At 52.8% G+C, this 15,749-nt stretch overlaps 1 protein-coding gene across 2 annotated transcripts in view; it reads left to right on the plus strand.

Annotated features, from left to right (window-relative positions):
* The window catches only part of Itsn2 (intersectin 2), a 119,463-nt gene extending 103,984 nt beyond the window's left edge, over window positions 1–15,479 (plus strand). Inside the window, exons 30-39 of one of the 2 annotated variants that reach the window (XM_059248574.1) lie at window positions 2,563–2,669; window positions 3,474–3,657; window positions 7,052–7,150; window positions 7,804–7,971; window positions 8,421–8,642; window positions 9,184–9,305; window positions 10,058–10,140; window positions 13,439–13,522; window positions 13,974–14,147; window positions 14,570–15,479. In XM_059248574.1, coding sequence (XP_059104557.1) covers window positions 2,563–2,669; window positions 3,474–3,657; window positions 7,052–7,150; window positions 7,804–7,971; window positions 8,421–8,642; window positions 9,184–9,305; window positions 10,058–10,140; window positions 13,439–13,522; window positions 13,974–14,147; window positions 14,570–14,727 — 1,401 coding nt within the window. In that variant the 3' untranslated portion in view covers window positions 14,728–15,479. Of the gene's footprint in view, window positions 1–2,562; window positions 2,670–3,473; window positions 3,658–7,051; window positions 7,151–7,803; window positions 7,972–8,420; window positions 8,643–9,183; window positions 9,306–10,057; window positions 10,141–13,438; window positions 13,523–13,973; window positions 14,336–14,569 lie in introns of those variants that run through there. The other variant, XM_059248573.1, reaches the window with a different exon arrangement.
* Window positions 15,480–15,749: the final 270 nt, after the last annotated feature.

Here is a 15,749-nt window from a genome sequence, read left to right on the forward strand (position 1 = left end):
AACGGTGTCCCACATCATGTGTCACTGTCTGTACCTGTCCGTGTGGCCAGTGGCATCTGAGCTGATGACAGCGCCCTCTGGAGAGGGACACTTCAGTGGCTTGTGTCCGAAAGCACAAAGGCAGCTTTATACTTCTACCCTCTTTCTGTTTCCATGGCTTCCGGTTGCCAGGAAACCATACCACAGCCGTCAGGTGAGGAGAGCGGTTCCGTCAGCAAACCACCTGGAGAATACAAGCACCCCACCCCCACCCGACCGGCCGACAGGTGCATCCCCTGCCGTGACCTGGAGAGCAGAGTGGAGCAGGGGCTGCACCTGCCTGCAAGGCCTGCTGCGCAGTCAGCTGCTGCACCTGCTCCTCCTGCGCATGTCCAGCCCCTCACTCCTCACACCTGTGAGCTCCCTGCAGCCTCCTTTTTGTTGTTTGTTTTTTGAGATCGGGTCTCGTGGAGTCCAAACTGGCCTTGAACTTGCTGTGTAACTAAAGATGACCTTGAACATCTGATCCTCCTGCCTCTGTCCTCCATGCACTGGGGTTAGTTTATGTGGTGCTGGAGACTGAACCCCCAGACATCATGCCTGCTAGGCAGGCATCCTACCAGCTGAGTTCAACCCCTCACTCTCCCTGTCTGTTCTTCGTTCGTTCATCCCCCAGGCTTAGCCTGGCCCTGGTCAGGCTTCAAATGGACATTGAATGGATTCGATGTACTTTCCCATACCCGGACAGATGGCCTAGGAGAAAAGCCCCTGTTCCCAACCAACCTCCTAGGAGTGTCAGCTCCCAGTCCAAGGGGACTGTGGGTAGCCACGAGTCTCAGGCCCTAACCCAGAGTATGAGCAGACACAGGTGCTTGTCACTCCAGCTAGGTATCTCAGGAATGCCCATTCTGCCCTCCTCACCCAGTGTCCTATGGGCAAGGAGCTGTCAGGGTCTCAGGGTGAAAAGCACTATGCTAAAATGACTTTCTCACGGAAGTTGCTAAAGCCTCAGCCATCTTTTCCCTCTGCTTCTCTCACTGAGCCTGCTCACAGGGCTTCTGCACAGATAAACAACCCAGTAGCGAATAAAGACTAGGGGCCGTCACTGCTCTTCAGTGTAGCCTGGGAGCAGGAAGATCATATTTGCATGTAGGTGCGTCCTGGCATCCCGTTCACAGTCTCCATCCCGTGTGGAGCTGAGACATTTCTCTCTAGAGACCTTCCAGTTCAGTGTCTCTGGCTAATGTCTGTGGCCCACATTAACTCAGCAAACATTAGCTGAAGTGCTATGGCAGAGAACACAGGTGGCCAAGGAGTTCCTGTCCTCATAGTTTTCACAGTCTTGTTGGCGAAGGACTCCAAGAGAGACAGTGAGGATCAGGGCCCAGAGAGTAGGTCCACTCTAACCAGGAAGGGCTCCCGGTTATGCTCCGACCACCATGAGTCTGCTCTGCCAGGGGAAAGTGGAAGTAGGGACGTACTGAGGGTGTGGGGATCCTGCAAGTTATACCCGAGTGTGAAGTAGGGACGTCCCGAGGGTGTGGGGATCCTGCGAGTTATACCCGAGTGTGAAGGACCTAGGGGCCTGTGGTGAGTTGGATCTCAAGGCCTGTGAACCTCAAGGGGTTTGCATCTCATTTCTTGGCAAGTGTGGAGCCTATGCATGGTTTAATACAGAGCCCTGTGTTATATAGAACCTTGGGCAAATCACTCTGTAAGCCATGATTTCCTCATAAGCCAATGAGAAATAACAGCAGCTAAGTCGCTTCATCTGTCCAGTGAGAACCCTGTATACACTCATGCACCTTACACACATGTGCTTCTGTGTGCATGTGGAACCCAGGTGGGGAGTGTCCCTGCAGCTGGCGCATCTGCTCAGGGTTATCACGGGTGGCAGAAAACAGCACTGTTTTCTCGCTGAGCCGCACAGAGGGTCCTGAGACTCTGAGATGACCTCTTAGCAGCAGCCACTGTCCGTCCATCCTGGGGGTTCCACTGTGCAGGGCCCTGTGCCCAGCACTGCTTGGCCCCCACAGCAGGCCTAGGAGGGAGGTGGGGTTCCTTAGTGAGGGGATTCAGCCCTTAAAAACCAGCCTTAACATGAGCCTAACTAGTGAACGTAAGGAATTGTGCAGTTTAGAATCTAACAGTGAGCCAGCCTGGCTTAGCCATGAAAGCATTTGTACTTGACTTTGATCCCTGGAATCCACGTGACAAAGCCACGTACAGTGGCACACACCTGTGATCTCCTGTGGCAAGATGGGTGGCAGACAGGAGAATCGCCCGGAAGCTCATGAGCCAGGTAGCCTGTAGACCCTGCTCTGCCCAGTGAGACCCTGCTGCCTCAAAAGCAGGGGAGGAGAGGACCCACCCCAGAAACTCGTCCTCTACACTGTGGCATGCATGTCCCCTGACTCTGTCTCTATCTCTGTTCCCCTTCATGGACACAGACACAGAGTAACAATAAATACGTCATAAATATGCTTGCTTAGAAGTGCCAGCCTCTCACTGTCCGAGTGCAGGAAGGCACGCGTGGCCGTGGACCTACACTCAAGCTCAATTACATCTGTGTTTTGAACTTAGGTTTTCCAGAAACGGATGGCAGAGTCGGGCTTCCTCACCGAGGCAGAGATGACCTTGATCTTTGTGAACTGGAAGGAGCTCATCATGTCCAACACAAAGCTGCTGAAGTGAGTGGTGGGCGTCACCTGACATTGTCGCTGTAGCCCCTCGGGGACTTTCAAATCTGTTCTTCTCCCTTAGGCCTTGTGTTCCACTAGCCTTTTGAGAAGTGCCCTGTAACTTGATTACGTAATTATCGAGGAAGTGAAGGACAAACTACTCTGATTCAACAGAGAAGCTGTGGTGGTGTGTGGTCCCCAGACAGGTACAGCGTGCAGCTTGGCAGGGGCAATGACAGGCGGAAGAGCCGCAGCCACAGCCAGATGACAGCATAGTGCTCGTGTGCAGTTCCTGTCCTGGGGGAGCGTTCTGTCTGTCCCTTACACTTACGGGAACAGAGCTCCAGGCCAGCTGGCCAATTTAACCCTGGCCACACCCCTGCCCTTCCAGGGCCACAGCGCACCATGAGGATACCAGCCCTGCACTCCAACCCCTGGCCACTGTGGCTCCCAAGCCCTTCTTGGGGATTTCTTTCTCTTTGATTCAAATGAGGACAAACAAATTGAATCTTTCAAAAGGAACTTTCTCAAGAGCCAGAGGTGAACTGAAGAGTCCAGAAAGGCCTAGAAAGCACCTAAATGTGTAGACTTTGGTACCTTTTTCTTCTTCGCTAATGTTTCTCCCAGATTAGCTCATCCAGCAAAGCTTTGGGCCATGCCACTGCCCTCCACCCCCCCAGAGCCATTCCTTCCCAGTGTCCAAGGATGCTAGGTCAGGCACCGGGTGCCACTGCTGTGGTCTCCATGGCATTCGCCCTCTGACTGCCAAGGGGGAGATCTGTGGAGAACGGAGTGACCCTCAGTTACTTGCAGGGCCTTGCGGGTGCGGAAGAAGACTGGAGGGGAGAAGATGCCTGTGCAGATGATCGGGGACATCCTGGCGGCCGAGCTGTCCCACATGCAGGCCTACATCCGCTTCTGCAGCTGCCAGCTTAACGGAGCCACTCTGTTACAGCAGAAGACGGATGAGGACACTGACTTCAAGGAATTTTTAAAGGTATGGCTAGCCTGGGACTTCCGGCTAGCCTGGGACTTCCGGCGTCTTCCCCTCTTAGCCTGGGGGCGGCCCCACACCGCCCGTTGTGGAAGTTGTGCCGTTGAGAGGCAGGTCCCCATTAGCGGAAGCCGAAGATGGCAAGCAGCTTCCTGAGTGCGTAGTGCTGTCCCAGGTAGAGCTTATTTTTCTTGGCACTAGAACCATCATTTTACATCCTGGTTAAATAGTAGTGTTGTTTCCTTTTGTTTTTTAACAACCTCGTGTATCAACGGGTTTGTTTTTCCAAAGAAACATCCACAATGCCACTTCTTTTTGAATTATTTATGTCTATGGGTGTTTGCCTGAGTGTATGGCAGTGAGCCACATGCGTGCCTGGCGCCTCGGAGGTCAGAAGAGGCATGGATTCCCTGGAATTGGAGTTACAGGTGGTTTTGAGTGTGGGTGCTGGGAACCGAACCCAGGTCCTCTGCAAGAGCAGCCAGTGCTCTTAACCACGCAGCCTTCTCTCCAGCCCCACTGAACTATCACTTCTTAATTTTACAAATTATATGTATTTAATAATCATCTTATTCCAGAAAGAACATTAAAGAGCTTAGTTAAATGTATAAAATACAGCAAAATAAAATTTTAAATAATTAGGTGAGAACTTTGTGAGTGAAGGAAATGAAAGTAGGAAAAAAAGAGTTAACAGGAAACGAGGTAATGCCTACAGGTGTGACTGTGACCCTGTGTGTGGTGCACCAGCAGTGTGCACAGATGTCTGTGAATAATCCCTACAGGTGTGACTGTGACCCTGAGTGTGGTACTCCAGCAGTGTGCACAGATGTCAGTGAATAATGCCTACAGGTGTGACTGTGACCCTTCGTGTGGTGCACCAGCAGTGTGCACAGATGTCAGTGAATAATCCCTACAGGTGTGACTGTGACCCTTCGTGTGGTGCACCAGCAGTGTGCACAGATGTCAGTGAATAATCCCTACAGGTGTGACTGTGACCCTGAGTGTGGTGCACCAGCAGTGTGCACAGATGTCAGTGAATAATCCCTACAGGTGTGACTGTGACCCTGAGTGTGGTGCACCAGCAGTGTGCACAGATGTCAGTGAATAATGCCTACAGGTGTGATTATGACCCTGCGTGTGGTGCACCAGCAGTGTGCACAGATGTCAGTGAATAATCCCTACAGGTGTGACTGTGACCCTTCATGTGGTGCACCAGCAGTGTGCACAGATGTCAGTGAATAATCCCTACAGGTGTGACTGTGACCCTGTGTGTGGTGCACCAGCAGTGTGCACAGATGTCAGTGAATAATCCCTACAGGTGTGACTGTGACCCTTCGTGTGGTGCACCAGCAGTGTGCACAGATGTCAGTGAATAATCCCTACAGGTGTGACTGTGACCCTTCGTGTGGTGCACCAGCAGTGTGCACAGATGTCAGTGAATAATCCCTACAGGTGTGACTGTGACCCTGCATGTGGTGCACCAGCAGTGTGCACAGATGTCAGTGAATAATCCCTACAGGTGTGACTGTGACCCTTCGTGTGGTGCACCAGCAGTGTGCACAGATGTCAGTGAATAATCCCTACAGGTGTGACTGTGACCCTTCGTGTGGTGCACCAGCAGTGTGCACAGATGTCAGTGAATAATCCCTACAGGTGTGACTGTGACCCTTCATGTGGTGCACCAGCAGTGTGCACAGATGTCAGTGAATAATCCTTACAGGTGTGACTGTGACCCTGCATGTGGTGCACCAGCAGTGTGCACAGATGTCAGTGAATAATCCCTACAGGTGTGACTGTGACCCTTCGTGTGGTGCACCAGCAGTGTGCACAGATGTCAGTGAATAATGCCTACAGGTGTGACTGTGACCCTGAGTGTGGTGCACCAGCAGTGTGCACAGATGTCAGTGAATAATCCCTACAGGTGTGACTGTGACCCTTCGTGTGGTGCACCAGCAGTGTGCACAGATGTCAGTGAATAATCCCTACAGGTGTGACTGTGACTATGCCTCGAACTCACAGAGATCCTCCTGCCTCTGCCTCCCGAGTGCTGGGATTAAAGGTGTGCATCACCACCGCCCAGCTAACATTTTTTAAGATGTAAAGCATCATCTAGGACCAGAGGTATAACTTAACAGGAGGTTGATTCCCTGACATGCACAGGTTCTGGGTTCCATCTCTAGTACTTCAAAGAAAAAATTAAATAAAAGCAAATTTTGTCAATACATTGTATCTGAATCATTACTTTTACATTTTTGTCTTTTCTTTTTTGACACTGGAACTCAAACCTAGAGCCTTGCTCATACTAGACAAGAATTCTTCCTCTGAGCTACAACTCTAGCCTCCAAATACTACTTTTTAGTAATTGAAAATAAAAAGCAGAGAGATACCATTTTAACAAAATATGTAGGTACAGGTCTATTCAAAAACAAAAAAAAGACAGTCTTCCTGTCCATGGCTGCAGTAAATCACTCCTCAGTCATTAAAGGTGCTCATCTCAGAGTGCTGGTGACCCCTTGGGGTGGTCACTCTGGAGCACTGGCAACCCCTTCAGGTACTGTGCCAACAGACCACTGATCCTGGCAGCCTGATGGAGTCACCTAAAGCATGATACCCCATGTGACCTGGTTCCCATAGGCACTAGGTACCCAGAGGGGAGTCACAGAGAGGAGGGAGGTGTCCCAGGGCAAAGTGGCCACAGAGAAGCATGGCCTGGGTCTTGGAAACGAATGTGAATCAGGAACATGAAAAAGGGCGGTTGAGACAGCACTGGGCAGTTCCCACATCCATCGCTGGCACACAGTAGGTCCTCCACCAGCGGTTGCAGTTGTTCTGATGAAGCGGGGAAGGCAGGCATGCTGAAATGGGGGAGTCAAGAGCTGTCCACCAGACAGATGGGCGGGATGATGACTCCTGGGTGAGCGTGACTCAGATGGAGGTAGAAAAGATGGCTCTTGTGAGGGAAGTTGACCTCGTGTGGGGTATGTTGGATGAGGTGCCTAGGGAACGTCTAATGAGAAGTGTGATGTCGTCATGCTAGAACTTCAGAGAATGACTGAGTATGGATGGTGGGCCTCAACCTGGGGCAGCAGCTCCATTGAGAGAAGTCAAAGGAGACGGATGTGATGAAGACCAAGGCCAGTGGGCTGGGAGTGGAAGTGGCCAGGCCAGAGCAGCTCTGGCAGCAAAGATGAAGGAGCTTCACTACATGAGAAAGCTGAGAGGCAGGGCGGGCCAGGACTCATGAGCTGAGGTTCCTGTTGCTAACTTGACTCACCTCATTTCAGATCCCGTCATGAAACCTGAAATCTAGACGGTGGCCCTGGGCGGGAGTTTAGCCCAGTGTCTCTGCTGTCTCATCTGGACCCGCGGTTTCCTCACAGGCTTCTCTGTTTTGCAGAAGCTGGCATCAGACCCCCGGTGTAAAGGAATGCCCCTGTCCAGCTTCCTGCTGAAGCCCATGCAGAGGATCACGCGCTACCCGCTGCTCATCCGAAGTGTGAGTCCTCGGGTGGCTGACTCAGGAACAGGACCCACCCGGCTGGACAGAGGCCGGACACCCAGGGAGCAGTGATCCCTCTGCCCCTCGCCCCTGTGTGTAGTCCAAAGGCTAAGGTCTTAAAGTGGGCAGATTAAAGCAGGCTCTAATGCCATCCGCCTCCACAGGCACAGCCCTAGCATCCCATGGTCACAGCGTGCTGGTGGGCAGGGTAACAGCCCTCATCAACCAGAGAGAACATGGGCAGGATGCTTTCTAAAGAGAATACAGGTTTTATAAAGTGACATAGTGAATTTTCTGCCAGCTTAGACTTCAGAGACCCTGGCTCCAAAAGCCAAAACCACCCACAAAGAACACAGGGCTTAAGTTATTAGGGAGACCGGAGAAGGCCGCCATTAGCCTGTGGCCTATTATCAAGACTCAGATCCATAGCGTCCTGTCACCCCCTGTCTTAGTTAGCAGCCCTTGTGGGACTCTGTGCTTCCCAGGGTAGATGCCATTACCTCTCCTCTCATGGGGAGGTGGGCAGGGGGCAGTGTTCACCTGAGGCCTCACTCACGTAAGCAGCAGGGCAGGGTGAACAGGAGTCAGGAGACGCCTGGTGGGCAGGCTGACCCAGTGGGACCCACACGATGCTGCCCACTGTCTTCCAGATCCTGGAGAACACACCACAGAGTCACGTTGACCACTCCTCCTTGAAGCTGGCCCTTGAACGAGCCGAGGAGCTGTGCTCCCAGGTGAACGAGGGAGTTCGGGAGAAGGAAAACTCGGACCGGCTGGAGTGGATCCAGGTGCACGTGCAGTGTGAAGGCCTGGCCGAGGTGAGGCTGTGGGCCGAGGTGAGGCTGGGGCCGAGCTGGAGGCACCAGGCAGTTCTGGATAGGGAACCCGCACCACACCCTCCCTCGTGTGGACGGCCACACTCCCTGACTGTGTGGGCTCACCATCCTGCCCTGCAGGACACCCCCTGGACTGCTCTCCTGCCTTGGGGAGAGAGGCAAAGTGGGGTTTTTTGTGTGAGTTCTTTGAATTTTACTGGTGGAAATCAGTAGAGTCAACCTGTTGATTTTTCACAGGGCCGGAGGGAAGTCTAAGAAGTGATAAATGGGAAGTGTCTTGTTTGTATTTGTTCTAGAAAGGTGTGTCATTCTAACTATATTGCCACCTAGGAAATCTTACCACAGTACCTCAGGTGCTGGGCACTGGCATTTCACGGGCAGTGGGGCTATTTTCCCTCAGACTTACAAAGTGCCATTTTCTTCTCTTTAAGCAACTTATTTTCAACTCCGTCACAAACTGCCTGGGTCCCCGGAAGCTTTTGCACAGCGGGAAGTTATATAAAACCAAGAGCAATAAGGAGCTGCATGGGTTTCTCTTCAACGACTTCCTGCTGCTCACCTACATGGTCAGGCAGTTCGCCGCCGCCGCCTCCTCCGCCTCTGAGAAGCTCTTCAACCCCAAGTCCGGTGCTCAGTTCAGAATGTACAAAACGGTGAGCCCCAACGTCTGCCGCAGACGGAGACCAAGGAAGCTCCACCTTGACCTAAGCACAGACACACACACACACACACGACCTCCCACCTGGTCCTGCCCTGTTCTTGTGGCCTCACCCCCACTTCACGTGGCTCTCAGCGTCCTTTACCACCTCCCAAGGGAAGGAGCCCTGTGTGGCAGACTTGGGCTGCCTGCTGCTGGGACAGCGGGAGCTTCCTCCTGGCAAACAGGACAGCAGCATGTCACGGCTAGCATTCATCTCCGTAACTCAGCACATCAAGCCAGGTGTCAGAGCCGAGCCTGTCACAGCCGCAGCACAGGCGCTCAGAGCTCCTGTCCCCAGCTCGGGGACACTGACTTGGTCCTGGGTTTTACCAAAGAGGCTTGCTTTTCTTCCTGGGTAAAAGACCTCGGGCACCAGGCCCCCTCTGCTTCTCCACGGGCTCCTCGAACTTTGAAAATTGCTCTCAGGACACGGTGGGTGGAGTGTCGTGGCCTGTCTCACATTTTCTCACCTATCTTGTCCCCGATTCTTTCAGCCCATTTTCCTGAATGAAGTGTTGGTGAAACTGCCCACAGACCCTTCCAGCGATGAACCAGTCTTCCACATTTCCCACATTGATCGGGTGTACACCCTCCGAACGGACAACATTAATGAGAGGTCAGTCCCGGTGACGTGTGCCCTGTCCTGAACTCTAGGAGGAAGCAGGCATGTCCCTGTGCCATAGGCCCGTGGCCACTCGTGACCAAGCCCTACTAACTCTGAACCCAGCCTCTCGCGTGCCCCTGCACTCCAGCCCCACAGTAGGCCCTGGCTAAGTCTCACACACAGCTGCCTACTCATAGTTACCTGCTTCCTGTCTCCCACAAGCTCCCAAAATGGCAGATCCATGCCTCAGTCCCCACTAAAGTCTCCCTGGGGGCTGCCTGAACCCCGCAGATCTGCATCTCATCCCGTAGACTTGCACTTGGCCAGATGGCTGCCGCCACCGCCCCCCACACACACACACATGCACACACGCACGCACACACACACGCCCACCACCATGCTTCCCTCCGGTGGAGCTCCCGGGGTAAGCGCCCTGATGGCAGCCCCGGGGATACTGCTGTTCCTCTGCACTGGTCTCTGGTGACTGCCCACCATGCTGAGTGCCATCAGTGTGGCTGTCTGCTAGCTCGGGGCTCCCGTTCCCTCACAAGGGCCTCGTGTTGTCCAGAGCTATCTTTGGCAAGCCTGGGCTCTCTCTGATTAGCAGTCCGGTCTGTCACTTGGGCTAAGATTAGGCGTGACTGGAAACCTGCTAAAACAAGCTTGAAGCCAAGGTTAGCGAGGGAGCGGGCTGCCGCTGGGGGCTGTGCTTGAACCCAGGAGTGCCTGGCAGTCCTCAGGCCACCATTCTGCTTCTCCTCCAGGACGGCTTGGGTCCAGAAGATCAAGGCTGCCTCTGAGCAGTACATCGACACCGAGAAGAAGAAGCGGGAGAAGGCTTATCAAGGTACCTGCTGGTGCCCCGTGGGTGGGAACCAGCTCCCGAGGGGTAGGGGCAGACCCGAGTCTGGCCCTGGAGGCGCCAGCTGCTGCCCCTGCAGTGAGGCCTGGAGATGGCCCCAGACGACAGCAGAGGAGCCTGGGAACCCTCCCTCTGCAGGTGTTCCCAGCTGCCCTGAGCGCCACCACACGCTGTGGGACCAGATGCAGTGCCTGCCTTCTCTCTGCAGCCTTCCTACCCCTACGTCCCTCCACTCTGCCGACCAACCTCCCCCTGGTGGGGTGCGTCTTGTCCCTCGAGTCCATTTGCTGGGCATGTCACTCTGCTCCTCTCCTCTCAGCCCTGCCTCCACCATCCCGGCCTTCAGGACCCTGGGCCCCGTTGGCCCCTCCAGCACCTCAGCCCCATCACTCCTTGGCACACATCTTCCCCCGTTGCTGTGTAGATGGCGCTTTCCAGGACACTAGTAACCTACCCATCCCTTGTTCCAGCTTCCCATACTTACACACACACACACACACACACACACACACACACACACACACACACACACACCCCTCCATCTCCTCTTAGCCTGAGGCTCCTGCACACCTTCGTCTGACTTCCCAGCTCTCTTTCCTCCCCTCTTCCTGGGAATCTACCCTTCTCCGAGCATCGTGCCCCTCAGACCACCCTCCCATGGGTTCACACCTCCTGGCAGGCTCAGTGGTGGGTCATGGCTACTCTCCACAATCCCATCATTACAGACAAGCCCTCTTCAGCAGTTCTGCTGCCCCAGGCCTGTGTCCTTCACAGAGGCCCTCAGCCTCTTCTCTTGAAGGTACTGTTCTCCCTTTCTGTGTGCCAGCCCCCTGCCTCAGCATCCTCCCTTCTGTGTGCCAGCCCCCTGCCTCAGCATCTTCCCTTTGGCCTCCCAAGCTCGGGCTCATCCCCACCAGTGCCCCATTTCCCACTGTCTCCCCCGTTGTTCTCACCGCCCACTGCCAGGCCTTCCCCTTAGGGTTCATCCCGTCCTTTACGGCCCCAGGGGAACTCTGGCTCCTCTTGGCACCTAGTAGCAGCCATGCTCGGCTAAGTGTGCACTCTTCTTCAGACTTGTCTTCTCGGAAGTCACCACTGACTCCCGGGAGGAAGGATCTGTATGTCACACTGTGCACTCTGTTCGTAGGACAGATTGTCCACCAGCTCAGTGTCCTGCAGGATCTTGGGAAAGCATCCTTGGCCCTCAACCTCCATGCCAATGCCAGGCCCCATCTTCTGCCCGCCCCTAGCTCTTTACCCAGTGGAGGCCTGCCCCTCTATCCCCCCAATCCCTTCCATCCCCCTTAACCCCCCCTCCACCCCCTCCTCCCCCTCCTCCTGTCCAGTGATCCCACTCAGGCCCTTGCTGCTGAGGCCAAAGCTCTTTATGTGTTTTTACTCAGGTTCCCCCTGTTTAGTTCTGTGCTCCTGAAGGTATGTATACATGGCGTTTTCCTAAGTGAATGCTATTTTAAAAGCTTGCTATTGAAAAATCAGTGATTGATTTCATAAAATACATAATGACCTCTTCATCTGTCAAAAGTGCAAATCACGGTTTTTCCTGGGTTTCTTGTTGTTGGGTGGATTGCTCTGCGTTCCCCCCACCCCCGCCCCCGCCCCCCGGGTGCAGCCCTTTAGACATGGTCATTTGCTGTGTGCCTGGTCCTGTCTGTGTGTGTGTGTGTGTGTGTGTGTGTGTGTGTGTGTGTGTGTGTGTGCACAGTGGGGCTCTAGAGACAACCAGGCCAGGCTCTGCCTTCAGGGAACAAGGGTGTGCTCCGTGGTGGAGACATGATGCTGTCAGGGAGCGGCCACTGCTCATAGACAAGGCCACACACCACTGAAGCTGGAGGTTGAGGCCAGGCAGCCTGGGATACCTAGCAATAACTTGTCCAAACAGACAAAATAAAACAAAAACCCTGAAGAAAAAAAAGGTGGGAAGGCTGCACATGCTCAGAGACACCGAGCCTCCTTTCTGCTTTCCAGTCTTTGGTCTGCTTGGCCAGCAGTGTGAACACAGGACTCACTTCTGTCCACATTAAATAGATCAAACCTAAAACAAAACTGCTCACCAGGACCAAGTTCTTACATGTAACTCAAGTGTTGATGCGTAGTTCACACTTGACCTTTTCACCTGCCATTTCAACACTCTGGGCCAGCTGTGAAGGCACACCTTTAGTCCAACACTCTGGAGGCAGAGGCAGGCAGATCTCTGTGAGTCCAAAGCTAGCCTAGTCTACATAGCAAGATCCAGGCCAGTCGGGGCTACTCAGTGAGTCTGTCTCAAAATGACACACAAAAAGGGGAAAAACTGTTGAGTTGAACAGTCAGGTCACTGAAACAGAAGGATTCCAAGTTCAAGGCCAGCAGCTTGGAATAGAATGAGACCCTGTCTTTTAAAAACCTGTGAGTTGACCCGGGTGGTGGTGGCCCACGCCTTTAATCCCAGCACTCGGGAGGCAGAGACAGGCGGATCTCTGTGAGTTCGAGGCCAGCCTGGTCTACAGAGCGAGATCCAGGAAAGGCGAGATCCAGAGAAACCCTGTCTCAAAAAAAAAAAAAACAAAAACAAAAACCTGTGAGTTGAGCACATGGTCCTTCCTAAGACTCAGTTTCCCTCATCTATAAAATGGGAACTACCTTGTAAGGCAATTACGGAATTAAATATAATCCATGTAAAGATCTAGCACATGCCTCACACAAAGTAACCAGTGAATGTCATTTGTCAGAAGTACTGAACCAACAGCATGCATTTTAAAATTAGTATTACTATTCCTAGGCAGATATGCAGTTACTAAGCCTGGAAAATCAGTCTATGTGACGCAGTGGCTTCTCCCTGACAGAGGAGACTGGCAGGGTGCAGAATCCCAGGCCCCTGCAGGCTGTGGGTGCCCCTCAGTCATAGTGACACACAGAGGGAAGGAGGCTGAAGTGACCGAGACTAGCCCGGACCTTGAAGGATGAGTGCGATTCTGATGGGCAAAGACAGCCGAGAGGCATCCCAGCAGATGACGCGGCCTGGGAAAAGCAACCAAATGCTAGCCTGCTAACTCCAGAGCAACAGCCGGTGATAATAGCGTTCGTCTAGGCTCGTGGTCTGGTTGGTTAGAAGGACACACAGTGAGGGCCGGGAGCACAGCCGCTGGTAGATGTGCCCTTAACGTGGCGCTCAGTCTCCAGGACCTGAGAGGAGCAGACTGCAGCCCTTCAGCACTGCGTCTTCACTGTGGTCTGTCTACACTCTCCGAGGAGAAATTAACGCGACTCGTTTCCTCTTTTGTAGCCCGTTCTCAGAAGACTTCAGGTATTGGGCGTCTGATGGTACATGTCATTGAAGCTACAGAATTAAAAGCCTGCAAACCTAATGGTAAATGCTGCTTTTATTCCACAGATGTGGGAACACCCTGCTCCTTGCTGGTACCTCTTTTGAATATGGAATGATGGGTAATTTTTTAAAGGCAGTGTTTCTGGTGTTTCTAGAACCCTGATAAACTATTTATTGGTTCAGTATCACTCACTGTTTCCAGTAAGAACCAGCAGCCCATCTTGATTGTTACTGCATGAAAATACACAGCATGCCACAGGGCACCTTCCCAGGCTGTTGGGGAGCAGTCCTGTGTTAGAACGTACACTTGCTCCCCGGGATTATGGTGTCATTGGGAACGTGGGGCCATACTGCCACTGGACACGGAAGGTGAACGTGTCCCACCAGGCAGTGGCGCTTCCTGCCGTGGTCTCTGGTGAAGCAGCCTACGGACCCGCCCCGGTCCCCCTCTGTACTTAGACACTGCATGTGTCCCTGGCTTGTCTTTGTGCAGGGAAGAGTAACCCGTACTGTGAAATCAGCATGGGCTCCCAAAGCTATACCACCAGGACCCTCCAAGACACACTGAACCCCAAGTGGAATTTTAATTGCCAGTTCTTCATCAAGGATCTGTACCAGGATGTGCTGTGTCTCACGATGTTTGACAGAGACCAGTTTTCTCCAGATGGTAAGTGTAACCTGGCACAGAGGCCTAGAGGTATCCCCAGTATTGTGGGATCTGGAGTCTGTACCCAGGGTCCGAAGCTGTGCTTGTACCCCATGACAACCACAGGAAATGACACGGGCCCATGGCAGCTTTGGCAGGAGGTGGGTGTTTGGGGAGGACATGGCCTCTGAACACAGACACTTGTGCATACACAAGGGAAACAGTAGTGAGCACCGGATGGGGGGACATTGTCTCGTCAGTAGACTCCCTGAGCTGTCACAGTGCATTTGTCCACGTCAGTACCAAAGGTCCATGAGCAAATGAGCCACTCCCGCAGGGTCTGCAAGTTCTCTAAATCCTGTTCCACACTCCCCTGCTTGGCAAGTTTTTAACTCTTAGAAGGAACAAAGATACTTCATCCTCACATGATGTTTACTCCCCAGACTTCCTGGGTCGCACGGAAGTCCCCGTGGCAAAGATTCGAACAGAACAGGAAAGCAAAGGCCCTACGACCCGCCGACTGCTGCTGCACGAAGTCCCCACCGGGGAGGTCTGGGTCCGCTTTGACCTGCAACTCTTTGAACAAAAAACTCTCCTCTGAGAAGAGGAGAAGGCCTGAGAAGCCCCACCAGAGAAGCTGCCCGCAAGGCTGGGTCTAAAGAATGAAAGATGACGTTCTCCTGGGGCCGAGGAGCATGGCATGGCTGCGTCCATCACAAAGCCCCACGCGGGGCCTGTATGTTATTGCACACTAAACTGCTAGCAATCTATGCAAACATGATCTTTCCTATAAACCAACGCCACAGCACAGTGCCTTGTACTAGTGTTAACATGCTCAGCTGTGTTAGGTGCCAGGGTTTCCATTTTCAGGGCTATAAAAGTATTATGTGGAAATGAGGCATCAGACCACCAGACGTTACCACTGGGCGAACGTGTCCACTGTGGAGTTGGTGATGGTGGAGCAGGTCCACCCACGTGACCTCTGCTGGGTCACAGCACTCAGGAGGTGAAGGGCTGAGGTGAAATGCTGCAGCCGGGGGCTTGTGCAGCCTGATATGAAATAGCATCCACTTGTGCACTGAATAACCAGAAACTTGATCCTTTGATTCTGATGATATTTTATCCTTCTCTGCTCAGACAATAGAGTTTGAAATATAAGGAGGGAAGCTTGATGTACTTTAGATATACTGTGAACTCTAATAATGTGGGAATATTTTTCAACTTTAATTTTCTGAAGTATAAATTATTTATGTAAATTCCTTGTTTTGCATATTTCATAGAACATGCATCTTTAAGCTTTATCATTGCCAACATGTACAGAAAGAGAATAAAAGTATAAGTTTATGAATGTAACTCCTCTCAAAGCTTGACTCTGTGTGTGAAAGGCTTTTAACGGTTTCCTTCAGAAGCTGCTTATAATGATGCCTGAAGGATGGGATGGGGCAGGGCCCAGAGATCTGCTCAACTCTACTGCCAGCTTGCCCAAGGCCTTTTGAGCATCTGACAGGGTTCTGGGGCTTGATTTCACTGGTGACTATTGTGGGTGGGTAAACTGCGCGGGAACTATGCTTGAATCGATGAGGGGGGGGGAGTGGGGGGAGGGGGATGACACATACAAGGAAG

This window comes from Peromyscus eremicus, chromosome 22, assembly GCF_949786415.1.
Source record: "Peromyscus eremicus chromosome 22, PerEre_H2_v1, whole genome shotgun sequence".
Classification (NCBI taxonomy): Eukaryota; Metazoa; Chordata; class Mammalia; order Rodentia; family Cricetidae; genus Peromyscus; species Peromyscus eremicus.